Source organism: Eschrichtius robustus, chromosome 7 (assembly GCF_028021215.1).
Source record: "Eschrichtius robustus isolate mEscRob2 chromosome 7, mEscRob2.pri, whole genome shotgun sequence".
Lineage (NCBI taxonomy): Eukaryota > Metazoa > Chordata > Mammalia > Artiodactyla > Eschrichtiidae > Eschrichtius > Eschrichtius robustus.
In genome coordinates this window covers 138544384-138571940 of record NC_090830.1, presented here as the reverse complement: position 1 = coordinate 138571940, position 27557 = coordinate 138544384, and the positions used below count along the sequence as shown (strand labels likewise).

Here is a 27557-nt window from a genome sequence, read left to right as displayed (position 1 = left end):
AACGAAAGGACCGGCTTCCTCCACCTCCTCCTCCTTCTCGCTTCCCAGCCCCTCGGCTACTGTTCTTCTCGGGCGCAAGCGGCTCGGCGGCCACATCAGACGGGGCCCAGGAATGACGCCTCCGGGTCTGGGTCCTGGAGCTGTGTGCACAGCTCCAGAGTGCAGCTCCCTCAGGCCGAGCGCAGCCCGGGGGCGCAGGGGCCGAGGAGTGGGGATGTGGGCCGGTCCTGTGTGATTCAGGTGCCTCAGCACTGGATTCGGGGCCTCATGCGCTCAGGTGAGGATGTGGCAATGTGGCCGGGCAGTGGCTCACGTCCTTGCCCTGTCCGTCTGTCCAGCCGTCGTCCCAGCAGTTAACACATCAGGCCCTCCGTGGGTCTGCACTACGCTCGGCCCTCTCCCACCCAGACCCTCCCAACCCCACTGGACGTCCTCCAGCCAGCCCTGGAGGTCCACCTGGAGCTGCACCATCCAGCAGGTCAGGGGGAGGCTCAGGCCCCGTGGGATGGATGCCCTCCCCCCGGGGTTTGAAGAGCCCAGAGGTGAGGGGGGCTGAGGGGAGTGACCGACAGACCCCTGGGACCTGAAATCCAGGCCTTGAGCTAAGAGACGGACAGGATCTCTAATCAAGCCCAGAGAGGCGTGTACGGACGGTTCCTGCCTTGTTTGGGGCTTGCTGTGTAATTCCTTTATATATGCATTCCTTCCGCTTTTAAATCTTTTACTGAGGTGTGATGCATACACAGTAAAGGGAGCTGGGGTGCCAGTCTTCAGTGTGCAGATGAATAGTTCTCGCCGACGTACACACCCACAGACCGTCACCCTCATCGGGGGGGCACTGCAGCCCGGGGACCAGGCCACCACCCCAGCTTCCCGGGGACCCAGGCCCCTGTGCTCACCTGCCCCTGCTCCGCCAGCGCCTTCTCCAGGTCTTCGATCCGCGTCTGCGCCCTCTGCACGTCCGCCTGTAGCTGCTCACGGGTCTGTAGGATGGGAGGAGACATACATCAAATTTTCTCTAAAAGCCAGATGCGCCCACTTGGACGGGACTTTAAGGGGACTGTCTGCCTTTTGGTCCAGCCAGTGGAGAGTAGCCCCTTGGCAAGGACCGCTCTGGAGTAAAGGGGAAACTTGGAGGCCTAGCGGAAGCACGCGACCTCGCTGAGATTACGGGGGATGATCTATAGATTCATTTGGAGGGATTATTAGGGAGAATCCTCGTTTACGGGATGAAAGAGGATTGCGCTGCTGGGTGCGGGCCGGAAGGGTCTGCTTTAGCCATTGGACGATAATGACCAGGACACACGCAGAGGGGCTGCTGAGCGATGTGCCAGGCACAGCCCCCGGGCACCTTCCCTCCCCTCCCCGCGCCTCTGCCCGCCTGGGCTCACCTCCTTTTCCGCACTTCGCTTTCACTTTCTTCCCCAGAGCCCGACCTCCTCTAGAAGACCAGCCCCCGGCGCCCTGCTGCGTGAAAGCCCACCACCCAGCACCAGCTGGCTTCTAGGGGGTCTGAGCCCCCTTCCCTCGAGTTAATCTGCTCTCACAGGGTCCAGGCCGCAGGGCACTTTATCGTGATGGGTGCCCGGCTGCCCGGGGAACAGCTTCCAGGGCAAACGGATGACAGCGTTTGGGCCATCGGGACACAGGGTGCGAGGGTGCCTCCACTCCACTCGGGAGGGCGGGGTAGCCCGCCCTGGCCCGGGCCCACCCGCCGCTGAGCGACCGCCAGAGCTGCTTCCCAAACAACCGCGTGTCGGTCTCCTGGGTGAACATCACCAGGCCCGACCGTGACCGTGGGAGAGAAGGGCCGGGTCTGGAAGGTGCGAGGGTCCCTGCCAAGGCCGGGGGTCAAGCGGGGGAGCCCAGTGGGAGCCGGAACGTGGTGGCGTGGACGTCAGTTAGACCTTAACTTCTCGCTCTGCGTCCAGCGTCCCTCCGACCTGCTCCTGCAGCAGCGCATAGGCCCGCTGCAGGGCCTGGTACTCCATAGTCAGCTGCCGGAACCGCAGCTCCGTCTCCTCCTTGGCCATGCCCTGGAGGGGCGCACGGAGACACAGCGTTAGCCGGGCCTCTACTGGGGACCCGAGAGGCACGCCCTGAGCCCTGGGATGAAAGGCCGAGCTGGCTGCTGCGAGGTCAGGGCTCGGTGGGGGCCCACCTGCCAGCCAGGCTGTCCTGACCCGGGGACCCTGCATTCCTGACCAGGCTCCCCTGAGGCTCCGCTCTGCCGGACTGTGTCGGGAAGGGACCTGGGCCTTGTGAAAGGCTTAAAGCTGAGGTCTCACCTTCCAGGCTCCCTTCCTGCACAGTCACCCCTGCTGCCTCCCCCTGGCTGGGATGTCACTTGCTGCCCCAGGGAGAAGGCAGGGGGCTGCTGGCCTTCAGAGGAGAACAAGCCATGTCCAGGAGTGACCGGACGGGAACCCTAATGGGCCCAAGCTCCCCCAGGCCCGTCCTCACTGGCGGCAGCTGTGCTACCCTGTCCCGGATCTCTAAGCGGGTTCATGGTCGTGGGGCCATCCGCCAGGATCTGCCAGGGGAGGTGCGATCCGCGGCCTCAGTGCCCGCTGTGCCTGGTCAGGGCCACGGACCACTGGCCCCTCCTCATCCCGCACCCACAGGGCTGGGCCAGTGTTTTCCTGGAAGGGGGCGCGAGGAGGGTGGGACACCTCGGCTGTGTTTATTCAGAGACAGAGCTTGTCCTCATCACCTCTCCACCCTGATGCACGAGTCGGCTGCCTCCGTGGCGTTGGTGCTGACCCCTGCTGGGTGGCCCAGACCCCCCACCCCCATCACCCTGAGAGGGCAGGAGCTCTCTGCACCGCTCTGCAGAGGGGGCCCTGGCGCAATGACGCGGGTGAAGCAGACGGGGCGTGCGTGCGAAGGAAGGGGGGGCGGGGACAGCCAGGAAGCCAGCAGCGGGAGGTGTTTCCCACTGTACAAAATCGTGGGTTACTGAGGGTTACAGCCGGTGAGGGCCCCCTCCGGGGAGCAGGCCTCCTGACCCCGACCCCGCCTGCCTCTGTGCCGCCCGCTGGGCCCGTCCAGAAGCCGCCGTGGGAGGGTACCTCCTCCAGGTCGTCGTCTGGGGTGCACGGGGTCTGGTCTGTCCTGTCCGTTTGATAAGAGATGGAAGAACCGTCAGATTCCAGGGAAGCCTCTTCGTCGTATCCAAAGAAGGTCTCCACGACAACCGGCTGGTGACCAAAAGGGACGGTGTTAATCCAAACCCAGACCAGCTGCCCGGCCGCCCCCAAGCGCACTCCGGCCTCCACCCTGGACCGCCCACACCCTGCACTGCTCGGGCCGCCCAACCTCGGGCCAAGGGGGCCACCATCTGGGCTGGCGGACAGCAGAGTGGGAGATGGCCCTCCTAGCGGCCTTTCTGGGGGCCAGACAAGCCCATATTTGTGCCTAAGGAATCTCTAACAGCCTGTATGGGGATCACCGTTGGTTGTTCCAAAACCAAACCAAAAAAACCCCACACATTTTGTAAAAAGCAGGATACAAGTTAGGTCCTTTGGGAATGTCTCCCAAATCTCCTTTAATAAAAATCACAGGTTTATCAAAAAGGATTGTCCAGGAAAGAAACTATCCCAGGCCTCCCAATTCCCTAGGGGCGCAGGGGCGCAGGTCTGCCCGGGAGAGACCCCGGCGCTGCCGCCCGCGTCCTGGCCCGAGGCGGGGAGCGAGTCGCAGCTACCTTCTCCTCCTCCTCATTACTGTGGTGAATTCACATCTCCTCTTGGAAATTTAAAGGAAACAAGGTTGGGTTTTTTAATTTACAATATAAAGAGAATACTTACTTTGGGTCCTGTTTTGGTTATTTGATAAGAACAATTTTTAGAAATAAGAAAACCATTTTCTTTTCACATCTAAAGGAAGAGGTTCATTCCTGTTAAGTGGCTTTTTAAAATACACGTTTCATGTACTCGTTTACCTTGGGGAGTTTTGCCATCTTCTTTCTTTGTTTCCGATATCTTAAAAGCTTATCACGCTCCTGCAAAAAACCAATTGAGATTTTTTTGAGTAGCTGAACAGCTCTGTCAGTTTTAAATACACAGGTTAATATTTCCGAGTCGTCATCTGAATGGACCGACGGTGACCTTGAGACTGGTCCATTGCCTGCATTACCCCAAAGACACTGCAGTGAGGCCTGCTCAGGGCAGTTTGCCCTGAGGGTTTGGATGGACCATCTTTCCAGCTCGGGCTGGAATAGGAACGGCAGGTTTGGGTGTCTCTGAGCGCACGTCTGGAGCTTCCTCCGCTGTCTGGGGTTGGGGCCCTGCGGGGCAGGGGTTAGAGCGGCACACACCTAAATGGAAATTCGAGAAGGACGGAGGGCCCAGCCCTTCTCCGCTCTCCCAGGGCAGATGTCCACAGGGTGGCATTCGCACGGTGGAGACAGACCTCGCAAACACGTGAGACCAGTGACCCTGTTCTCTCCAGGGAGCTAGGCTGCATTTATGGGGCCGTGAGGAAGCCAGCCAGGCCCAGACCGGGGTCCATGCGGGGCTGGAGAAACCCGTGGTGGGGGTGAGTGTCCCAGGGTGGGAGGGGGAGCCAGCTCTGAATCAGGCGTTGCCAAAAGCCAACCGGGGTGTTGGCCGTTTCCCTGCGTGACCCTCGCGGGTGGGCGTTCTCAGTCACCACGGCAAAGCCTCTGGGCCAGCAGCCCTGTGATCATAAAACCCACCCAGGGCGGGGCTGGATGCTCCAGTCTGGATGGGGAGGAACCACTGGCGCAGGAGGGCTTTGGGGACAAAGGCCCCGGGACGTGGGAGGAGATGCAGCAGAGGATGCTGGCTGGCACTTACTAACATGCTCTTCACGTAGCCGGCAGTCTCCAGAGTCTGGAAGAGAGAAGGCACGCGGAGAGTTGGGGGCACAGACCTTGCCCCGTGGGAGCCCCCGAGCCCCGCAGGCCCCCAGCCTCTGCTTCCTGACGCAGGATCCCGTTGCTCTCGCCCACCCCCTGCCCTGAGAGGGAGGCTCTTACTTGGCCCTGGTCCTTCCTCCCTCCCTAAGCCGAGGCCCCCAAGGGCACCCGGGAGCCTGCAGAGGCTCAGGGTGAGTGCACATCTGCAGCTGGTCAGGATGCTGTGTCTGTCCTCTTGCCCTCGTGCATTCTTATTGTGGGGACGGACACTCACTGGCCACTGAAGGGACGAGAGCTCTGACCTCAGGCCCTGTCAGGGAAGGCTGGGTGCTGAGACCCCCTCTTGCCCACGGGGTAGGAAGATGCCCCAACCCGTCTCAGTTACTTCGGAGGTGATTTCAGCCACGGAGACAAGACAGACCAGCGCTCCCTGGCCCTGCGCCACGCCCGCGACAGGACAGAGAGCACCACTGTCCCCTCTGCTTTCCTGCCCCCCGCCCCCACCCAGGGCACAGAAGGATCAAAGCAGCTTGTTCTGAACTGATCTGACCGTGGAGTCAGTCAGGGTCCTAAAAAGATGCAGAAGATGCCCTGATGAGGGTAACTGCAGGAGGGTCCATGGAAGGACTACTGGAAAAGCTGTGCCGGGGCTGGGGCCGCAGGGGGAGGGCTACACAGATGGAGGGTGGGGCCCCCTGGAGAGATAGCCCCACACCCCAAGCCCCAGGCCTGGGACTGTGGCCTTATTTGGAAACAGGGTCTTTGCAGTGTGATTACGTCATGGATCTTGAGAGGAGACCACCTTGGATTAGGGTGGGTAGGTGTCCAGAGAAGAGGGGAGAGGCCCCAGGAAGACAGCTGAGGCCAGAGGGATGCGGCCGGCGGCCAAAGACCCGTCCTCCCCAGCACCGGCTGCGGGAGCGCGGCCCTGCGGCGCCCTGACTGTGGATCCCACCCGCAGCGCTGTGAGAGCCCCGGGGCCACGCAGGCCCTGCTGCTGCTCTTGAGGTCGCAGTCCTGAGCGGGGGGACAGCAGCGGGCTTCGGGGGTGGGGGGGGCGCCTGGAGCCGACCCTGGGGGAGGGTGTGCCCCGTCTCCGGCAGGCCCCGCCCAGCCCGGGCGCAGGGCGCCCTGTGGGCAGCGGAGCGGGGATGGGAGGGGACAGGAGCGTGGCGGGCGGGCGGGCGGGCGGGGGGGTGACGCCCCGCGGTCACCTTGGAGAGCTCGTCTATGAGGTGCTGTTGTTCCAGGATCTGCAGCTTCAGGAAGTCAACGTCTCTTTCGTCCTGGCTCTGGTCCAGGTCGTTTAAGGAACTGGGTCTCCTTAGGATGCCAGCTCTCTGTCTCTGAAAAACCAACCAGACCACACGACGCGACATGTGGGCTGAGGGGCCCGACTGGTGAAGCGCGCCTGCTGCGTCCCAGCAGCCCTGTCACCAGCCAACCCTGGGCCGTGGGTGGACGGCCTCCTTGCCGGCGAGCTCCTGGCCCCAGAGACGCCCGTGAGACCAAAGGCTCGATCTTGCTACCAAGCCTCGCGTAGGAGAGGCTGGTTACCCGAGAGCGAGGCCCCTTACCATCTCTATGTTCTCCTGGGTGATAAATTTTAACTTGTTTTCCATCCGACGTAAAGTGTGGGACAGATCTTCGTTTTTCCGAGTAAGGCGTTTGTTTCTATCCAGCAATGGCTTGTACTGACTTTCAGCTTCCCTTAAACGCTTTAACTGAAAGACAAAATGAATTACACAGAGTGATTTTGAAAAGCGTGCAGAGAACCAGCAGTCTCCAAACAGAGGCGGTAAAGTGAGAGGAATAAGCCTCAGGCTCCACAGAGGGCAGCAGCCTAGGGCCCGCGCTCTATTCAGCCCATAGGAGCTGTGGGAAACAGCCCGGCTCGCGACCCTTCGGGGCCCCTGGGGGAGCTCCCAACCCGGCAGCGCAGGTCACCGGGGAATCTCCGTGGCCATAAGGACCAATGGCGAGGGCGCCGCTGAAGGCCGAGGGCCTCACATGTTCCCGATCACACACAGAACTGAGGGTACTTGTGCCTCGGTGACGCAGGGCAGGGGTCAGCCAGCCAGCTCCTGAGGCCCGCATCTGGCCCCCCACCTGATTTTGTTAATAAAGTTTTATTGAAACAGCCAAGGAGCCTGGACGCAAGGCCCACCCCTGTTCCCCCTCATTCCCCCTTTCCACAGGGAAGTTTGCAAGAGGGTGCCCCAGCTCCCCCTGCACAGCAGCTACAAGCCCACAGAATCCAGAGGCCCCGCTGCCACGCACCAGCTCGTTCCTCTCCTCCGACAGCAGGGCATTGCGGTCCTCGAGTTTCCGGATGATCGCGCTCAGCTCCGCAATCTTAAGTTGGAAACGCCGAGCATCCTTTTCATCCAACTGCTGTTCCTAAAACAAAAATCAACTGCAAATAACTGTTCCTAGACACAGACACAAAAACCACTGCAAATCTCAACACACCACGGAAACCAAAGCACTTCTGCGTCATGATCGCCCGTGATTCCGAACAGCTGGGGGTGGGTGTGGACCCTCCTGGGGGCCGGCAACTGCTGCTTCGAGCGCCGTGGGCACTGCGAACTGTACGCTGGGGACAGGATGAAGGGGCAGAAATGTCCAGAAGTATCCAGATGTGGGGGGCGAGGGCATGCAGATACGGGGGCGAGGGCGTGCCGATGCAGGTGCCGCAGGTTTGCGTGACGCCGAGAAAACCCCGGAAACCAGCACCATGCTTCATGTGGCCACTGCCGGCTGCAGCTCTCAGGAGGGGGGCCTGCCCTGCACTGCAGTCGGGGCATAATTTTCCTCGTGTTATAACGTGAGCCCAGGAAAAGGTGTTCAACTTAGAATTTCAAAAGTGGGTTTCCCGAGAAAAGTGGTCCCTCAAATTTAGTTTCTAAAAGGTCACTTCGGGAACCGCTAGAGCTTGATTGAAAAATCAGAGAAAACCTTTTGATCTGGCTTCCGAATTTCTCTGGAGTTCACGGAATCTATCGAATGCCAGAGCAGGAGCTGGCTTTGGTCCAGTGAAGCCATTTATAATAAGATTATAAAATGTCATGCTCTATTCTTGAAATGTCACTGTCCTAGGGCTGGCTCGGCTCAAATGCGGTTCTGTCCTCAAAGCAAACAGACACGTGTCCAGGAAGGACCGAGGAACGGTTCCTCATTCAGCAGGTGCAGGAGAGGCGAGGGGGCAGACCTGGAAGGACCGCGTCGAGGGTCCGTGGAATTTAGACTCCCTCCCGGATTCCCGGAACCCCTCAGGGGGCTCTGAATCAGGAGCGGCCGTGAGGAAGTGGATGGTGCCACAGCCCCTGCGCTGTCATGCAGCCCGAGGAGCGGAAAGCGGCATGGGCATGCGGAAAGCGGTGGGTGGGCAACTGGTGACGTGAGCGGCAGAAACCACTGCGGGAGGGTCAAAGCCAGAGGCGGGCGAGCAGGGGGTCGCCCTGGGCCGCGAGGCAAAGCCCACGTGCGTGCGGCGATGGAGCAGCCCAGCGGCAACTCCCACCAGCGAGGGCAGGGACCCTTCGCAGCCTGGGGCCCGGCAGCTGAGGTGGGTGCAGCTAGAAGCCTGACGCTTCGGGCAGGGCCCATGGAAGGGGACAGAGGAGGGCTTGTGCTGTGCTACATCACAAGGAAGGGAAGAGACGGAAGTCTCTGGGCCCTCTCAGCCAAGCCAGAGAAGCTGAGGGTCCCTCTGGCTTGCGGGCTGCAGACACGGTCGGTGTCGCCAGGGCAGGAGGGCTTGGGCTCTGGACTCCCCAGGGAGCTGCCCGCGGGGCCATGAGCCACGGGCAGCACCGTCTGTGACTCTGGGTCGCCGGGCCAAGCATGGGCGGTGCTTACAGGGCTTCCCGAGTGGTCTGAGGCGTCTCCTGCACCGCTTGCGTGAGGAAGTTCCCGTCTGGGGCTGCCCAGGTGCCGATCGGTCTCTTTGACCTGGGACAGCTGCTCATCTAGAGCCTCTTTTTGGAGCTGCAGTCTCTGAGCATGCCCGGCTTGAACCCCTAACTCTCTCTCCAGCACGAAGACTGCTCTGTCTTTAAATTTTATCTCCTCCATCTACAAGGAGAACAGAACACAATCACACACGAAGGCAGGGTACAGATCTGCAGTTACCACAGAAACAGGTGGAGTGACTCTCGTACCAGCGTCAGGAGGGGCCCCCGCAGCAGCAGCCCTGCCGGCATCTCGGGCTCTGAGACCCGAAGCAAAGCAAGTGGCCCTGGACCGAGAGCCGTGCCCCGCCACCCAGGCCTCACGTGACTCCCCGGCTCAGACCAGGCTGGGGGAGCCCAGGACGCCTCCCTGGACGTCTCCACCACACACCCCTCCCCAGCCTCCCCGGGGTCCTGGCGGGACTCCCCTCTCCCAGTCTGGCCTGCGGGGACCCCTTGCCCGGCAGGGTCCGGAGAGGCCACCTCTACCCTCCGCCTTCTGCTGCACGTCAGGCAGAATAGGGGCGCCCCGAGTTTCCTGTACCCCGTCAGTAGGATGAGCAAGGTTTGTGTTAAAACAGGCGGGCTGTGAACACAGAGAAGTAGGAGCCGGGGGCCCGAAAGCCCTTTCGGCCTCTTTCCCACTGCTCTGCGGGCGCCTGGCTTGGGAAGGCTGGACGGTGTGTAGGCCCAACACACGTGTCCTCCCCTGGCTCCAAGGTGCGGGTAGAAAGCAGGGGCGCTGCCCGACTGCTCGCAGGCAAAGCCACATTTTTAATTCAGCTTCCTCTGAGCTGAGGCTTGGGGCGGGGGGGGGTCCCTGGACAAGCAGGCTCCAGACGGGAGGACAGGGTGCCCACGGCGTCTGGTGGCTGTGAGGGGTCTGCAGCCCGGCCCCCTCTCCCTAAAGTGTCAACCTCCTGATAGCCGCCAGCCCTTCCAGACACAGCTGCGCCTGGCCTCTGGCCCCTCCCGGCTGCCACAGGGGCGGCCCTGACCAAAGCGCAGCCCACTGCCCTGGGGGGAGGGCCAGGCGGAACGGGCCCCGTGTGGCCCATTCTTTAGACAGACAGGCTCGGGGGCTGGGGGTGTCATTACAAATGGCACCAGATTGACAAGAAGACCCGGTTTAAAACGTATTTCAAACAGCAGAGCAGGGTAGGATATCCTGCTGCTTTGCTTGCTGTTTAAGGTTTGAGTAACTTAATAAATCAGCCATCTGCCGAAGTCAGCTTGGAACAAAGAGTAGAGATGTCTAATTAGCCCAGATCACAGAATTCACAGGCAAGCGTCGCACTGAACAGAAGAAAAGAAATCCTTAATTGCTAAACTCCCATCGCCTGGAGCACACAGCAAAGTGGAAAGAGGCAACCCATTCAGTTAGTGGAAGCAAAGAGGCCGGTGAAAATAAAGTCATATTAAGAAGCAGCTATATTCTCTGGTCTCACATTTACAGTCATACACAGACACTTTAGACACATCATTTTTCCTTCATCAGGAAACGTGAAAACAAGTCTCCACTCTCTCACTTAAATCAGCTATTTAAACAGATGGTTTGGACCAGGAAGCCAACCTCCCAGGGAAGTCACTGTACGTGCCACGTAACGTGGCCAAGTTAGCCGGTCCACCCCGAGGTGAAGCTCTGAGATCTGCCCACCAAGGAAATGTGTGCGGCTGCTTCCACCCCACCGAGGGGGGGATTTGATTTCTGAAGATGGAAACTCCTCTAAGATCCCAGGGGGCCTCGTTGCGCCCGAGATGCCAAGGGTCTCAGCCAAGGGCACATTCCTACATCTCCCGGTCCTGCTGCTTTAGACACAGAGGCCCGTCCGTGAAGGAGGCGCGTGTGCACCACGGGCACACCCAGCCGAGGAGAGACACGCTCTGGCGGATGCTTGGGGCCCCCACCTCACTCAGGGGGCTGCTTTCAGCTCGGGGAGCACATTCAAACCCGGGTAACGGGATGGCCAGGGAAGCCTCGGCGGGCGGCCGCGGGAAAGCTGGGCTGTTCTCCTGACCTGCAGAGGATCCACGCCCCCTCACAGCAGTCTCTGTACGGGCTTAACCACGCTAACTAGCTGCCCAGACAGCTGGGGAGGAGGTAGCATCACACACCAGAGGTTTTTATGAGAAAGCTGAAGTTGGTGTTGCCTGTACTTCTTTGGTTTTATAGAATTTTTAATAACCATCTGAGCTGGTATTTTAGCGAATGCTCTACAGACATCCCCCGATTCCATAACAGCACAGCATGAATGTGCCCGAAGCTGCGCCTGGGGCCCAGAGTCACACCCCCTCCCCGCCTGCTGGGACGATGGGGACGCACCTGAGCTCACGGAGGAAGTCGGAGCGAACCACCTCCTTCCCTTCCACTCTGACAGGGTGAAAGTTTGGTCAGGAGCCCCCCCGTCCCCACCCCGGGACCGAGTCTCTCCAGGGTCACTGTGCAGCCGGGCACGGCTGACGAGGTGGCCCCAGAGCCTCCTGGGGCTCCAGGCTTCCCTTCTGTAAGATCCAGGAAGCCCTAAAAACAACAGGCCTGGGCCTCTGCAGGGAGGCCCTAATCCTGCAGTCACCTCTTGAATCCCCCCGGGCACTCGGAGGCGAGCCCCGCCGGTGAGAAGCACCTCTGAGCCCCGAGTCCTTCCTGCAGCCCTGCAGCCCACCCGGCTCCGGGCCTCCCTGGCTCTGTCTGGGCGTGCCTGCCGGCCGCCGCGTCCCCACCCTCCAGGAAGCTTCTCCTTGAGAGCTCTGTGCTCTCACGGGGTGCCACACCTCCGGCCAGCACCCAGGGTCCCGGGGTCAAAGCAGGGACCTAACTCTCCACAGCTCCCCGGCCCTTCACCGCTGGCCCAGCCCAGCCATCCCGCTCCTGCCCACGCCTGGCCCTGCGGGGGCCCTCAGCCTCACGCCTCACCAGGGCCAGCCCGCTGCCTGCCGGCCTCTCTGACATGGCTACAGATGGCTACAGCCTCCCCTTCAGACCCTGTGAGCCACACCCAGAGGACCCCAAACTGGCTGGAGCCACAGAACAAGGGCCGGAAGAGCCGGGGCAAGCGGGCAGGGGCCAGGCCCCGAAACTCCAACCAGACTGACCCAGGTGCTGCAGGGGAGTCTCCTGCTTTTGGCCACTTGGGAGTGGTCGTGTTCTCTGCAAAGCGGCCGCCGCTTGTTGAGGTCCCCTCCCTTCCTCCCTGGGCCAGGCTGCCAGCGAGACCCATCTACAGGCGGGGCTCCCGTCCCCCAGGGTGCAGGGAATTCGGGCCCCAGGTTTGCTACAAGCAGCACTCTTTGCACGGGGCGCCGGCCACACGTGGACGCGGGGGCGCGGACCTCCCTGCACGCTCCTGGCTTCCCGGTCAGGCTGCCCACGGCCACCGCGCTCCGGCCTTGTGCCTGGGCTGCAGTAGGGCCCCCGGGCTGGCCCTCACTCGGCTGCAACCCTGTCTGGCACTGGCTGCTGCACGGCCACTCCTGCGGTCACACATGCCCTGGTTCGGCGTCCAGCGCTGGGTGGCGCACAGGGAAGGGGAGGCCGCGTCTCCCCCAGGCCAGTGCTTCCCTGAGCACTGGTGGACCTCTGACCTTCCGGAACCATGTGCCTCCCTCCCAGACCCAGGGAAATCGTCACCACACCCCGGGATGGGCCAGTGCCACGGCTGGGGAAACAGCAACTCTTTGCCTGACGTTTGTAAGAAACTGGGATTGCCAAATATTTTCCAAGGTAACTGTAGACGGGGTCTCTCTGTGCGGGAGCCCTGAGACCCCCGACGGCCGTCAGCACGGTCATCCCTGGGGCCGCGTCAGTGAACCTCGCTGCACCGTGGCTGTGCTGGGACCCGGGACCACGTCCCTCCTCTGGCCCGCAGCACCCTGACCACTGCTGGCCCTGCACTGTGGCTCGGGGCCAGGCCCTGCCTCTGGACAGCCCCCAGCCCGCCTCCCCTCCAAACCAGGTCCCTTCCTCAGACCTGGCCCCAGGCCCCTAGGTGGGGCCGCCTCTGGACCACATCTTCCACCCTCCAGCCCTGCTCCCACTCCCCCTCTTTCCAACCCCGCCTTCTCTGAAAATGCCCCGGAGCCCCCATTCCCAGCCAAGGCCGCCCATCCCCCCGGGCTGGGGCATCACTCTTGGCCTCAGTCATGGTCACTTCAGACGTGTCTGCACAGCTGGGCCGGGTGCTACCCCTGAATCCACAGCCGGGTCTAGGGGCCAGGATGCTCTCACCAGCTAGAGCCTAAACGAGAAGGTCGAGGAGATGCTGGGCCTCAGTTAAGCAAGGGGGCACCATGGGGGCAGCGCCGCAATGGAGAAAGGGCCCTGGCAGGGAGGCTTGTGCCATGATGCTGGGCTCGCGGGTGGCGGCAACGGGCGCTCACTGTGGCCCTCGCTCTGGGAACACCTCCTGTGTGCTGGGCACGCCGCTGAGACTTCGTGTGTGTTTTTCATTATTTGCTTTAAATTGCACAAAAACAGAACTTTGATATGTATTGAAATATATGGAAGCTGTTAATACAGTAGATCCTAAGAGTTCTTATCACAAGGAAAAAAATTTTTTAATTTTCTTTTGGTTTTTCTTTTTATTGTGTCTCCATGAACTGATGGATGCTAAGCTCCTGGGAGTAATCATTTCACACATAAACGTAAGTCAAACCACCGTGTTGTACACTTTAAACCTAGACAGTGATGTATGTGCATTATAGCCCATAAAAACTGGAAACAATTATTTTGTATATTCTGTAATATGGTTGGGCTCTGGGAAGAGTAGCTGAGGTGGATGGAGGGGCGCTGGGTCCTGATGCTGGCGGGGCGGCACCTTGTGGACCGGCTTCCAACAGCGACACCTGGTGGAAGGGGCGGGAGATGCGGTGGGTGGAATGTGACCCCACCGCCCATTCCCTCCCCACTGGGCTAAGTGAGACGGACACGGAGCTGTGGGACTCTTGTGGGGAGGGGGGGGTCTCAAAAGGGAAGTATTAGTCTTCTTGCTATCAGGCATGTATGTCTTCAATGATATACATCTGAAAGATATATATATGTGAAATATACACACAGAGACATATATACACATATATATATACACGCATATATTGGGCACCTGGTCTCTGGAGCCAGGAGGCTGCACCCGATGAAGTTCCTGACCTGCAAAGGGCGCCGCTTTCCCAGACAGTGCACAGCTTGGGAAGGTCAGGAGGGCCTGGGGCCCATGACCCTCAGCCGTGGGCCTCTGGTCTCGCCTCTCTGGGTCCAGTGAGCTCACAGACCGCAGAACCTGCTAGTTATGGAGTGTGGGACTCATGCCATCAAACACTAGCCCCTGCCTGGCTTGAGCTTAACTTGGGGCTGTGAGAAGGGGAACCTTTCAGAAACCCTTTCCAGGAAACAGGGGGGTTCCTTTGTAGGTGCCGTGTTGTGGCCACGCTGGAATTGGGAAGGAAAGCTGGGTGGGCGGAGGGGAGAGGACTGCAGCCTCCCAGGCCCTGGGGGGGCGCTGACTGTGGTGAGTTCTGAAACGCATCCCGCTGTTTTTAGCAGCCTGGCCTCTCTGGAGTCTGCAAACCAACCGTAGGGGTGTGAGGTGCGCCGTGCAGGGGACCCTGCCCGAGAGCGAGGCCGAAGCAGGCCCGCCCCTTGCCCCTGCTGCCCGCGCCCCGCGCCCCCCGCGCCCCTCCCCAGCCCCGCGCCCCGCCCGCACATACCAGCCGGCGGACCTCCCGCTCACACTCCTTCTTGATGCGGCAGATCTCCTCCTGGTGCAGGTGGTACACGCTCCTGATCTCTGCGGCCTTGACCTTGTCGGCCTGGACGACCATCGTCAGCGCCTCCTCCACCTGCCTCTTGGCCCCCTTCAGCTCGGAGATCTCCTGCTGCATCCGCACCTTCTCCACCTCGAAGCCCTTCCTGGCCTCCTCCTTGGCCTCGGACAGCAGCACGGTGCGCACCTTGTCGGGGGCGCCGTCACGCAGGGCGTGCAGCAGTGCCTGAAGCCGCTGGTTCTCGCCGTCCTTGACCTTGATGACCCGCAGCAGCTCGGCCTCGTGCTGCCGCAGCAGCGTCTCCCGCACGGCCTGCAGCTCCTTCATCTTCTCCTCGTGCAGCTTGCTCTTGAGCTCGGTGAGCAGGACGGCGCTCTTGTGCTGCTCGTGCTCGCGCACCTGCCTGAGCTCCTGGTTCTTCTCCCTCTCCACCCGGCTGACCTGCAACACCAGAGCAACGCCTGTGAGCCAAGCTCTGCAACGCCCATTGTCTGGGAGCCAAGCTCCGCGTTTGCTGAAACCCAAGGGCAAGTTTTGGAAAGGTGGTCTTTCTTGCAAACGTGGGAGCGACCGTCTATTCGAGGATGGCTCATTAAAACACGCCTCGACAACAGAATCCAGCCTTGTTCGTGGACAGCGTGAACACGTACCCAGAGGCGTCAAGCCCGGAAGCCCCGCTAGCCTGGAAAGTAAAATCGCAGACACACGGGCCCCCGGAAATCTGCGGTGCGTGGGAGGGTGAAACCCTCACCTCAAATGAATCTGCCGAGGAATGGGCACAGCCCGTGGGGAGCAGGGGGGTGCGGGCTCCTGCCCTCCAGATGGCGTCAGCCCCTCCCCCTTCAGCCCAAACAAAGGGACGTCTCGCTTACCTTCTGCGACACTCTTGGCAAATGGAGAAACCGATCTAGGCAGCTGTACTGTCTGTCTACATGATGTCTGATGTCTAGATTTTGGGGGACACTCAGGTTTTTTTACTGAATGGTTTATTTCCATCCGAAAGCTCTGACCTTGGCTGAATGACCCCACGACACACCATGTGGCATGAAGCCGGCGCTCAAAATCTATTTAGGGGATGAAAGAATGGCTGGGATCCGGATTTGCCCCGGGTCTACATGGGGGGCGAGGGGCAGACAATCAGGAAGAGCCCACTGGAGGCATGCCTGAGCTCACAGCCCTGCCACCCCTCCCCAGACACACCAAGGGTGCCCCCCGCTTCCTGCCAGAACCCTGAGAAGCGCAGCCCCCTACGGACTCCTCACATTCAGCGTGTCCAAAGGGCCGCTTCGCTCCCCCCACCAGCCTCAGAGATGTGTTCTCAGTCCGTGCCCCTCGAGTGGGGCTGTCGTCCTCGGCTCACGTCACCCCAGACCCGTCAGCGAGTCCTGCCACCACCACCTGCAGGGGTGCACCGCGTGTCTGTCACCTCCCCGGCCCCCCCCATGGCCCCCAGGCCTCCGCCGCCTCCTACCGCCCTTCCCCACCACCCACTCTCCACGGAGAGAGCTCAGGAAGCACGCAGCTCACCACTCTGGTCCCCGTGTGACCCTCTTCTCCGTCCGTCTCCCGGTGCATTTAGAATAAAAGCAGCACCATCTCCCAGCCCCAGGAAAGAGGGCGCCATCTTCAAGACCCCGTGCCACCCACGGGGTGCATCCTTGTGGGAGAACGAGGTATGGGCCGCAGCCCTGCTCCATGAGGCCCCATGCCCTGTGCTTTGTGTTCTTTCCCCGCAGAGCCGTGTAGGCTCTGACCCCACGACCCCTGGACGTGCGCCTGCTGCCACCCTCCTGGCTTGCTCTGCCCAGCCCGGCCCAGCTTCAGCCCCGAGTGGTCTCCCGCGGGCTCGGCCGGCAGCCTCTGCAGACTCGCGGGGTCAGGAGCTCCCAGGCCCACTGCACCGACCCCATTACTTTGTGTCACTTTCTTCACAGCAGTCGTCACTCCCGAAAGCGCCTTATTTCTCTCTCTCTGCGGCTGAGTTGTCTGCCTCCCCTGCCAGGGCCGGCTTCCCCGGGAGCAGGTGGGGGCCGTGGCCACCTTGTCCTCTGTTATTTCCCCCTTTAGGGCAGACCTGGGACGCTGACTCCTTCAGCTGGTGCACCCCGACGGGCAGTCCTATTGTCCAGTGGGGTTCGGTCCCGAGCCTCCCTTAGGATGGCTCAGACCCTGCAATGCTTGCAGAAACTCTAATAACCGGGGCCCCTGACAAGCCCCAGCGGCACACGGGGCAGAGTGAGCCCGGCCCAGCTGTTTGGGTTTCTGCCTGGAGAGCTGGGCTATTGCTGAAAGCCTCGAGCAGACAGACATTTATTCATCTTCCATTTAAGTGAATCTCCCTTTTGTCCAGTTTAAATTGAGTTCAAGGCACCCAGAAAAGCAAGATTTGGAGGGGGGGTATGTCTCAGTCGTGTGGGGTGGTGACTCTCTAGGGGAGCCCCTGGTGCCATTTCAGAACCCACTCAGGGCGGGAGGTACTGCCGTCCCTACGGCGGGTGGGGTGCGGAGGGTTGGCAGAGTGGGTCCTGAAGCTGGACGTGGTGGAGCCAGAAGCGCCACCCGCATCTGAGATCCAGAGCCCAGCTCCTCTCCCCTTGATGGATGACGTAACACCCACCTTCAGGACACCCTCTTGGATGGGAACCAGCAGAGAAAAGAAAAATGACGTAGCATGTATCATAGCATAGAGGTGTGTTTTGATTTTTGTTTTGTCTGGAGCAGAGAGAGAGAGAGAGTGGAGGAGAGAGAAGTGTCAGCAGAACGGTTCAGGGTTAGACGGGGTTTAACCCTGACTCTGAGCTAAGCCGTGTGGAGTGAAAATGGAGACCACGCCCGCCTGCGGTTATCCTTCGGTCCAGTGCCCGTGACCCTGTTGTGGAATAGGTGTCTGCCAGAGCCCACATCACACTTGCACGAAAGGCCTGGCGAGCCGACACGGGGCCGGCCTCCCAGCCTCCCAGCCTCCCGGTCTCCCGGCCTCCGTGCCCGTCCCCGCAGCAGCCCCAGTGCTGCTGGAGCAATTGGCTCTGATAGAGCCAACAGCACGGCTGGGCTCCCTTTGGAACCCCTGCCTCCACGACGGCCACCGTGGTTACCGGAAGCTGGAGAGGAAGGGCTCTGGCAGCTGAAGGAGAGAAGAACAAGCAGAACGAGTGAGGGTCCCGGGAGACGCTTCTGTGGCTGGGAATTGGTGCTCAGCTGGGCTCACTCACATGCAGTTCTGAGCAAAGGCACCGACCATGAGGACCAGTCCGGTGGCTTCCTGGGACCCGGCCAGGAGGCGCCCGTGAGTGCACCGGTACTTGCCTCTGCCACGCGCTCACTGCGTCTCTCCTCTCTGAGGCTCCGTCCACTAAGGGGCCGTGAATTCCTTCCCTTAGTGTCTGAGCCGAACCGACAAGCTCCCCTGGCCACGAAGACCGGCTGATGGCGGGCACGCAGGGTGTGCGCAGGTGTGCGGCTCCAGCGGGTGGAGGGGGAAAGGGGCAGAGTAGAGGCAGTGAGCAGAGGTCACAGGACACAGTGTGCTGGGGAGGAGGGGGTCAAAGGCTCCTGGCCCCAAATAGCACTGAAAATTGAAGATCAATCGACATGACCCGGCTCCCTGAGCTCAAACAGCTGTCCATGATGCAGAACTTTTTAGGAGCTCCCAGCAGCTCTGTGATAACCTCGGCCTCACTGTACCCTCCTCAGAGGCTGGAAGTAAGAAAAGCACAGGAACATGCTTGCAGACCATAAACTCCTGCAAATAAGCACCCGTTTTTATCATTATCTTTCAGCACGTTTCCCCCTCGCTGCCTTGTTCACAGACTGGCCTGTCTCTTTTCCCTTTCAGAGAGAAGTTCACTTGGGTAAGGGGAGGGGGCAGGGGAGTCGGAGGGAAGAGGGAGGGAGGGGGGAGGGAGGAGGATGGAGGGAGGGGGCGGGGGAAAGGAGGAGGAGGGGGAGGGGGAGGATGGAGGGAGGGTGGGTTTGTCGTCAGGATTCCTCCTCCCTGTGGAACCCTGTCTGCTCCACAAACCTGCATGTGAATAAACAGCTTCTCCTCCAAACTCCAAAGTTCTCATTGAAGTTCTGGAAATTAACCCACAGTCTCCGATGCAGAGAAGAATTTTTCTGGGCAAAGACCCTTCAGGCAAGTGGGTCTCACCTTGACTGCACGGCAGCACCAGGGAAGCTTTAAAAAACACGGGCGCCTGCATCTCACACCCCAACATGATGACATATTGTCGTGGGGCAAGGGGTGGCCTGGGCCTTGGGACTCCTTCTAAATTTCCTGTCCAGGTGAGTCTGAGGTGAGGCCAAGGAGGAGAGTTGTCGTGGCTCCACCCCTGGGGTCTAACCGGAAGTCTGGGGAGAGCTGGGAGGGCTGCGGGAACGCGGGGCCAGACCTGTTAGTTCTGCCGATCACTCCAGACAGGCCCCAATACACACACACACACACACACACACACACGTACACCTGTCCTCACACACGTACACGTGTGTACACACACAGATGCGTGTACATTCACGCGCACACACGGGTTGTGGAACCCTAGCTGTGGTGTGCTCTCTGGGGCTGTGAAATGTGTGAGAAGGACAGTTAAAACCAGTTGTTCCTCAGCATCCAATAAAAGGGTTGAGGATGCCCTCCTCCCACTCACGTCTGCCCGGAATCGGGTCCCATCCCGTGAGGCCCAGCGAGCCCCTCTGCCAGGTGGAAACAGACGGCAGCCCGACCGTACGGAATGGCTGGACGTCCGGATGTGCTTCTGATGGATGTTCCTACCTTCCCCTCACGGGACCTCGGGGTCAGCCCGTGGTGGGAGCCCTGGTGCTGCGGCCCCGTGCGAAGTGGGAGTGATGGGGGCTGGACCAGGGCCCAGCAGGCCACCACGGGCCTGGGACTCTTCAGGGGCCGAGGAGGGGACTCCAGACAGCATTAGGGCAGACCTGGAAACTGGACAAGAACAAGAACCTTGGGGCTGGAGATGGGGGGACACTAGCGAGTCCCACATGGGGCTGAGGCAGCCTTTTCCCAGCGGGTGGGGCGCCGGCACGGCGGGACCCCACCCAGCCGACTAGCCAAATGGCTCAGGCAGCTCGCAGGTCGGCCGTTTCAGCAGCGGTGGACACCACCGTGCTACCGTCCTTGGTCAAGACCGGCTTCAGTGCTCAGGCCAGACCACAGCCCCACGAGGATGGACCACGCCCGGCTCGTGACCAGCACAGACGTGGCACAGAGCAGGCGTCACAGGACAGGGCGGCCACACGCACGGTCCTGACCGGGACGTCCCTGCGAGTGACGGGCAGTCGTTATGCCGGAAAGACAGAGCCTGGGGACACGGTCCTCCACCGACAAACTGCTGAACAGAATGGAGATGCTGTTTGTCAAGTTTGTCAGATGTTATTCATGAGAAGAAAAGGTATCAGAATCAAATTACGTTTAAAAGCTGAGATTGTGCTGTTGCTGATTTAAGTTGCAGAAAGAAGGTGCATCTCTTTAATGGCAGCGTTGGACCGGCCACAGGTGCGCCCTGCACTCCACGCTCAGTGCCGGGCAGCAGGGTGCGCTGGGCACTGCGGCCAAGAGCTTCGTGCCTCGTGGTCCCAGGGCTCTGGCGCGGTCCATGCAACACCCGTTTCTGGGTGGAAACGGCCACCACTTGTAATGCCGCAAACATTTGGAGCTCTCAAAGGCCAGTTAACAGGGCTTTCCTGGTGGCGCAGTGGTTGAGAATCTGCCTGCCAATGCAGGGGACACGGGTTCGAGCCCTGGTCTGGGAGGATCCCACATGCCGCGGAGCAACTGGGCCCGTGCGCCACAACTACTGAGCCTGCGCGTCTGGAGCCTGTGCTCCGCAACAAGAGAGGCCGCGATGGTGAGAGGCCCGCGCACCGCGATGAAGAGTGGCCCCCGCTTGCCACAACTAGAGAAAGCCCTTGCACAGAAACGAAGACCCAACACAGCCATAAATAAATAAATAAATACTTTAAAAAAAAAAAAAAGGCCAGTTAACAAACGTGCAGGGCCCTGGAGACAGCTCAGGGGCCTACAGAGGTTTAAGCTGAATGGATAAAACAGTGCCCCTGGGAGGGATCCTACTTCATTGCTCACAAGCGACTTTTAGACACATCACTTTTCTACCAGCAAGGATGTTTTCCTTCCTTAAAATACTAAAAATAGAATTACCATATGACCCAGCAATCCCACTACTGGGCATATACCCAGAGAAAACCGTAATTCAAAGAGACACATGCACCCCAATGTTCATTGCAGCACTATTTACAAAGCCAGGCAATGGAAGCAACCTAAATGCCCATCGACAGACGAATGGATAAAGAAGATGTGGTACATATACACAATGGAATATTACTCAGCCATAAAAAGGAATGAAATTGGGTCATTTGTAGAGATGTGGATGGATCTAGAGACTGTCATACAGATTGAAGTAAGTCAGAAAGAGAAACACAAATATCGTATACTAACGCATATATGTGGAACCTAGAAAAATGGTACAGATGAACCGGTAGCAGGGCAGAAATAGAGACACAGATGTAGAGAACAAACCTATGGACGCCAAGGGGGGAAAGTGGTGGGGGGCAGGGGGTGGTGGTGGTGGGATGAATTGGGAGATTGGGATTGACATGTATACACTAATATGTATAAAATGGATGACTAATAAAAACCTGCTGTATAAAAAAATAAATAAAATAAATAAATAAAAATAAAAATCCAAAAAAAAAAAAAAAAAGGATGTTTTCCTCTGTGGTCTTACTTCTAGAAACATTATCTCCTGCCAACCTCCAACAACGACGGCTCTACAGTCGGGGTCCATTTCAGGAACAGACACTAGAGCAGAATCCACAGCCCCGCCACGTCGGATGGTCTGCTTGGTGTTGCCCCTCCCCCTCCCTGGCCAGGTGCCCCGGCCCAGGTGCGCGTACAGACGGGACAAGGGTGCAGTCCCACTCCTGATTCACGTGTAACAGAGCTTCCCTCTGAATAAATGGATGCGACCCCTGACTCCCCACGAGCCTCATGCACCCTGGCGCTGTGAGTCGCCTGTGGTCTTCCGTATGTCGGGCCAGGTTCCTGGACACTTGGTCCTGCTTCTTGGTCTCCCAGGTTATCAGCTGGAGGGGGACGCATTCTTCCTCTGGCTCATTATTTTTTTCAGTGTGTTCTTTTCTGCAGTGTTTTTGTCTACAAGGTCCCAAGTGGCTCTGTCCACCGAGACGAGAAGTCTAAGTCTGCGGCGTGCCCCCTGGAGCTGTTGCGAGGACGTAGCATTCCCGTGTGGGTGTGGGGGGAAGGGGTTTCCCACAGGAGTTTGGGGCATAACTGGGATTTGCCGATTTGGAGATCACTCCCGTGTTGTCCCACCCACTCCTCTCCAGGGACAGGGCAGACGTCCCAGCGGCCTCGGGCCCCAGCCCCGCGTGCACATGGTCTCCCACTGCCGGCGTGGAATCCTCTCCCTGCTCTCCGTCTCCCCCTCTCGGCTTCCCCGCTGTACCCCTCCTCATTGTGAAACAGGCAACACGCTGGCATCTACATCACCCACCTAGCTTTGGAAAGACAATGACCTTCACGCTTTTTTCGCATGACTTAACGGTAACAAACATGCTGACCTGGTGACCAGGACATACCTAGTCTGAAGGCAGCTGTCAACCAAGTTCATGGTGCCCTGTGGGTCTCGGTCTCTCTCCAATGTCCTGGTCCAGACGGTACATTTTTAGGCCCTTCCCACCTGCATGGCCCTCCGTGGCCTGACCCCTGGGCCACCTCTCCTGCTGCCCTTCCTGGCCGCCGGCTGCATTATGGGAGCCCCCCTCATTCCCACCTTCGCTTCCTCACTTTCCCTGTCCCGGCTGGTTTAAGGCCACCTCTTCCAGGAAGCCCTCCCTGATTGCTGAGCAGAGTGACCACACCACCGCCCAGCATGTCAGCTTGTAGGCTGTACCCTGCCCGGCTGCCCAGTTCCTGTTTCTTACATGTCTTCCTCCACCTGGACGTTGTCCAGGGGGCAGGGTGCTCGGTAAGTCCTTCCTGAGTGGCCGTCCATGGCCTGGGGGGTGGCTGGACTTCAGCACAGGGTTCCCCCCATGGGGTCCCCTCCTCCCAGTTAGGACTAGTGTGTTTCGTAACAGCAGGTGTAACGCTTGGGTGTGTCTGCTCTGTTCCTCACACACGGTTCCAGGCCAAGCTGGGGGCATGGCTTGTAGGAGGGACCCAGGGGTGCAGGCAGCAGGGGCTGCTCTGTGCCCAGCCTAGAGCCGGAGCCTCCTTGAGCCGGTGACGGAGACACGGGGGCGTCGTGTCGCTATGATTCTTTCTTCTTTCCGCTTCAAGGATCCCAGTACTTCCCCCTCTTTAGGACAACGTGGAGTTAACTTGGATGGGGCTTCCGAGAGGCCTTTCCCTCGGAGCTTCTCCCTGCTAAGCTCTTCCCTCTTTTCAGAAGGGTCTCCATCCGAGTTGGTCCCACTTATCTCCAGCACCCTGGCAACAGGAGAGGCCTGTTTTTATTTAAATAATTTCATTCTTTGCTGTCGAGTCTCAATTCCTGCACGTCCTCCTTGGTGATGAACTAACCATGGGCCTGAAATCCTCAACGCTTAGCCCGCGGCTGCCACGTACATTGGCGTCTCTCCGTGCTCCACAGAGACATTCTTGACCCTGGAAACCGCAACCTGCAAGACGAGGTGTTGAGTCCCTAATAAGGAAGAGGAGGGAGCTGGCGCCCGGTTCTGAGGCTGCCTTCACCACCCCTGGGGCATGAGAACCTCCACCCCTGTTCTGTCCAGGCCCTTGGGGGCCGGGGAAGGGTCCCTCCGGCTGTCCACCCACTTCCATCATGAGGTCCAGAGCCAGGCCCTCCTTCTTGGGTGCTGCAGGAGCATCTGGAATGTGTTGGAAACTGGACGGAAGGCTCCAAGTCCACGGAGCTGGCCGCACACATTTGTCCTGCGGTTATAACAATGACGTTAACACATGCGAAGACTTCAGAAGGATGGCGAGGGCGGACGTCGTTAGCATTTGCCGTAAAGATCGAATTCGCATCTTATTCCCCACTTGGCCAGGGTGTAGGCACCAACCACCCAACGCGTGTTTGGGGTAAAGCGTCCGTCTCTAGGCTGAGCAGACAGAACCGAGGAGATTCCCCGGGAGCTGCCTGTGGTCCTGGTGCAGCCCTGCTCGCGGCCACAGCAGGAGACGCCCTCCCGGGAGAGACTCCCTCCCGGGAGAGACTCCAAGGATAACACAGACGCATCTTCTATTTACTGGACTGACGGCAGGGAGAGGAGGGAAACGCAGGTAAGTACCGAAGAGGAAACACGGCAGGCAGTTCCCACGGCATGTACACCCTGCTCTGGGAAGGAAATCAGGAGCTGCTCCCAGCTCACCGCCCACCGGGGGGATGGAGTGATGGAAACCGAGGACCCCCACCCTGGGTACCGCGTCAGGGGCCACTGAACACCTCACGTGAGCTGAGCCCATGTCTGAGCCCACATCCTCATGATGGCTGCCCCGTGGGACCAGCGCTACTGCTCTCGGTCTCAGGGAGGCCCAGGCCTCCTGGTGGGTGTGGGGCGAGGCTGGGCTCAGACCCAGGACCGTGCGGGGGAAATAAGGGCGGGCAGCGGGTCTGCCAGCTTCCGGCTCATTCATCTTCAAATCCAAAATGACAGCACGTGCTAATGCCGGGTGGCAGGTACCTGTACACACACGCGCACGCACACACACACACTTTTAAAAATCTAGAATGTTGGGACTCGCCTGGTGGCGCAGTGGTTAAGAATCCGCCTGCCAACACAGGGGACACGGGTTCGAGCCCTGGTCCGGGAAGATCCCACATGCCGCAGACCAACTAAACCCGTGTGCCACAACTGCTGAGCCCGCGCTCTAGAGCCCACGAGCCACAACTACTGAAGCCTGTGAGTCACAACTACTGAAGCCCGCGTGCATAGAGCCCGTGCTCCGCAACAAGAGAAGCCACTGCAATGAGAAGCCTGCACGCAGCAGCGAAGACCCAACGCAGCCAAAAATAAATAAATAAATACAATTTTAAAAAAATCTAGAATGTTCTAAATGCTGTTTGGCTGGGAACGTGCAGGTCTGGCTGGGAGGCACCAGCAGGAGCCGGGAGGCCGGGCGGGGGCAGGTAATGACGCAGGGCTCAGAGAATGTCCTCAGGTCTCGTGGCCGGGCCTGCGTTCCTGGTCTACCTGTACCCCTCCTACTCCTTTCCACTGCCCCCCACACCTGCTCTGGGCCAGCCACAGGCCCTGGAGGCTGAGCAAAGAAATGAGGGGTCATCACCTACTACACCACCTGGGTGTGTCTTCCTGCAGGAAAGCCAGCGCTCCCTGGGATGGCACGTCCCCCCTCAGCCCCTGGGGCACTGTTCCCTCCACCCCACACTCCAGCTCAGCCAGGAGGCGGGGGAGGGGGGGCAGAAGGGCGGGGAGAGGAGAGGGGTGGCAGCAGGACCCGGTGGACTGATGGCCACACCTGCAGGGACATAGCTCTCAGCAGCGAAGCCCAAAGCGGAGGCTTCAGAGCAGCTGGGGCTCGGAGAGCTCAGTTCTGCAGAAGGTGAGGCCGTGGGCCTATGGGGCTTTTCCTCTCTTCTCCTTTTTTAATTGAAGTATGGTTGCTGTACAATATTATCTAAGTTACAGGGGTACAATACGGTGATTTGCAATTTTTAAAGGTTATATTCCATTTATAGTTATAAAATATTGACTACATTCCCTGTGTTGTACAATATATCCTTGCAGTTTATTTATGTTATACATAATAGTTTGTACTTCTTAATCTCCTACCCCTATCTTGACCCTCCCCTTGGCCCTCTCCCTACTGGTAACCACTAGTTTGTTATCTTCATCTGAAAGTCTGCTTCTTTTTCATTATATTCACTAGTTTGTTGTATTTTTTAGACTTCACATACAAGCAATGTCAAATGGTATTTGTCTTTCTCTGTCTGGCTTATTTCACTTAGCATAATGCCTTCCAAGTGTATCCATGTTGCTGCAAATGGAAAAATTTCATTCTTTTTTATGGCTGAGTAATATTCCATTGTGCATATATGTACCACATCTTCTTTATTCATTCGTCTGTTGACGGACACTTAGGTTTCTTCCATACCTTGGAAATTGTAAATAATGCTGCTGTGAACATTGGGGTGCATGTGTCTTTTCAAATTAGTGTTTTTGGTTTGTTTTTTTTTTCAGATATATACCCAGGAGTGGAATTGCTGGGTCATATGGTAGTTCTATTTCTAGTTTTTTGAGAAACATCAATACTGTTTTCCGTAGTGGCTGCACCAATTTGCTTTCGTACCAACAGTGCACAAGGGCTCCCTTTTCTCCACATCCTCACCAACATTTGTTATTTGTGTTCTTTTTGATGATGGCCATTCTGACAGGCCTAAGGTGATATCTCACTGTGGTTTTGATTTGATTCCCTTAGGATTAGTGATGTTGAGCATCTTTTCATATGCTTGCTGGCCATCTGCACTTCCTGTTTAGAAAAACGTCTATTCAGTTCTTCTGCACATTTTAAAATCACGTTGTGTGTTTTTTTGATGTTGAGTTGTACGAGCTGTTTATATATTTTGGGTATTAACCCCTTATCACTCATAACATTTGCAAATATTTTCTCCCATTTAGGAGGTTGTCTTTTAGGGTCTTGTGTTTTCAACAAGAGTCACAGGAAACTCTGATGCACAGTGAAGTCTGGAAACCACAGTCTAAGGGGCCTTAACTAGAAAGAACCACAGGCAGAGGTAAAAAAGATAAGAGTCCTTTTCTAGCTGGGGCAACGAGGGTGCCTGTAGGAAGGAACGCTGACAGGCTGGTGCGGCCAGAGCAGCCTGCATTCGGGCAGCAAACCCAGCCCAGCGTGGATTCGACGTGGATCTGAGTCCTGGAGCTTCCAACTGCGTCCACCTCCCCAAAGGGCCCTCTGCATTCTCATGGGCCCTGCTGTGGTCACTGTCACAGTGCAAGCACACATGCTCTTGCACGTGTGGTCCAGGACACGCAGACAGGGGTGTTCACCACAGGGCTGCCACATGTGCTGGACCATGTGAGTGGGATGAAGGAACCCTCGAGAGCTCCAGCCTCCCAGACACATGGTGAAGGGGAGAAGAAAAAGGGACTCAGAAGCGTGTGTCATTTATGCTTTAAAAAGAGACACACAGGTGCGTTCAAGAAACTGTAACTTGAACCCCTCTGGGAGGTGACCTGGGCGTGGACTCGAAGAAGAGAGCCTCCCTGATGCTGGGCCTTTTCTTCTCTTCCTTTGGAGTTTTGAACCAAGAGGTTATATCATCTTCTCAAAAGACAGTAAGTACACCTTGTATAAATAACAGGGCCTCTGATGCCAGGCCCAGGGCTCTTGTCTGCCACCAGGGAGAGCTGCGAGCTCCGACCCGGCCAGACTCGGCCTGTTGGCCAGCCAGGGGCCGGCACATGCCCCCTTGGGCCGCCGCAGGATGGATGGGTTTTGATAAAGCTGCACATGGAATATGTATGTTGCTGCTGTAAATGGTAGACAGAATCTGGAGATTCGGGCAAAAGTACTATTACTTAGTGATTTCTATCACATGGCATTTCTTTGCATTGAAAAGACAATTGCTATTATATTTTTACCCAATAAAACAAAGGGTTTCATTATCATTAGGTTCCTAACAAGTCGGCCCCTCTTCTCTTTCATCTGCAAACGGGGGAGGGGGAGGGCCAGAGTGATGCCCGAGGCGTGGCCTCGCAGCCCCTACAGTCTGGTCAGGACAAGACGCTCGGAGCGCCCACGTGCCTCTAGGGCACGGAACAGATGCTCTCTGCGTCCGGGGACAACTCTCCGTCCCAGGCCACTGCTGTTCGTGCCTTTGCCCCGTGCTCCAGCCAGGCAGCGTGCCGGGGCCCCTTGGGCTGTCCTTGCTGGCTCTGCGACCACCTGGCACAGAGCAGGTGCT

At 58.6% G+C, this 27557-nt stretch overlaps 1 protein-coding gene across 21 annotated transcripts in view; it reads right to left on the bottom strand.

Annotated features, from left to right (window-relative positions):
* The window catches only part of JAKMIP3 (Janus kinase and microtubule interacting protein 3), a 104206-nt gene that overhangs the window by 28998 nt on the left and 47651 nt on the right, over positions 1 to 27557 (bottom strand). For 10 of the 21 annotated variants that reach the window (XM_068548776.1, XM_068548774.1, XM_068548779.1 and 7 more), the window contains 10 exons: positions 14533 to 15030; positions 8744 to 8959; positions 7163 to 7282; positions 6460 to 6606; positions 6097 to 6228; positions 4821 to 4856; positions 3944 to 4003; positions 3072 to 3200; positions 1908 to 2036; positions 900 to 983 (listed from right to left, as the gene is read on the bottom strand). In XM_068548776.1, coding sequence (XP_068404877.1) covers positions 900 to 983; positions 1908 to 2036; positions 3072 to 3200; positions 3944 to 4003; positions 4821 to 4856; positions 6097 to 6228; positions 6460 to 6606; positions 7163 to 7282; positions 8744 to 8959; positions 14533 to 15030 — 1551 coding nt within the window. The remainder of the gene's footprint in view (positions 1 to 899; positions 984 to 1907; positions 2037 to 3071; positions 3201 to 3943; positions 4004 to 4820; positions 4857 to 6096; positions 6229 to 6459; positions 6607 to 7162; positions 7283 to 8743; positions 8960 to 14532; positions 15031 to 27557) is intronic. The other 11 variants (XM_068548782.1, XM_068548783.1, XM_068548784.1 and 8 more) reach the window with 7 other exon arrangements.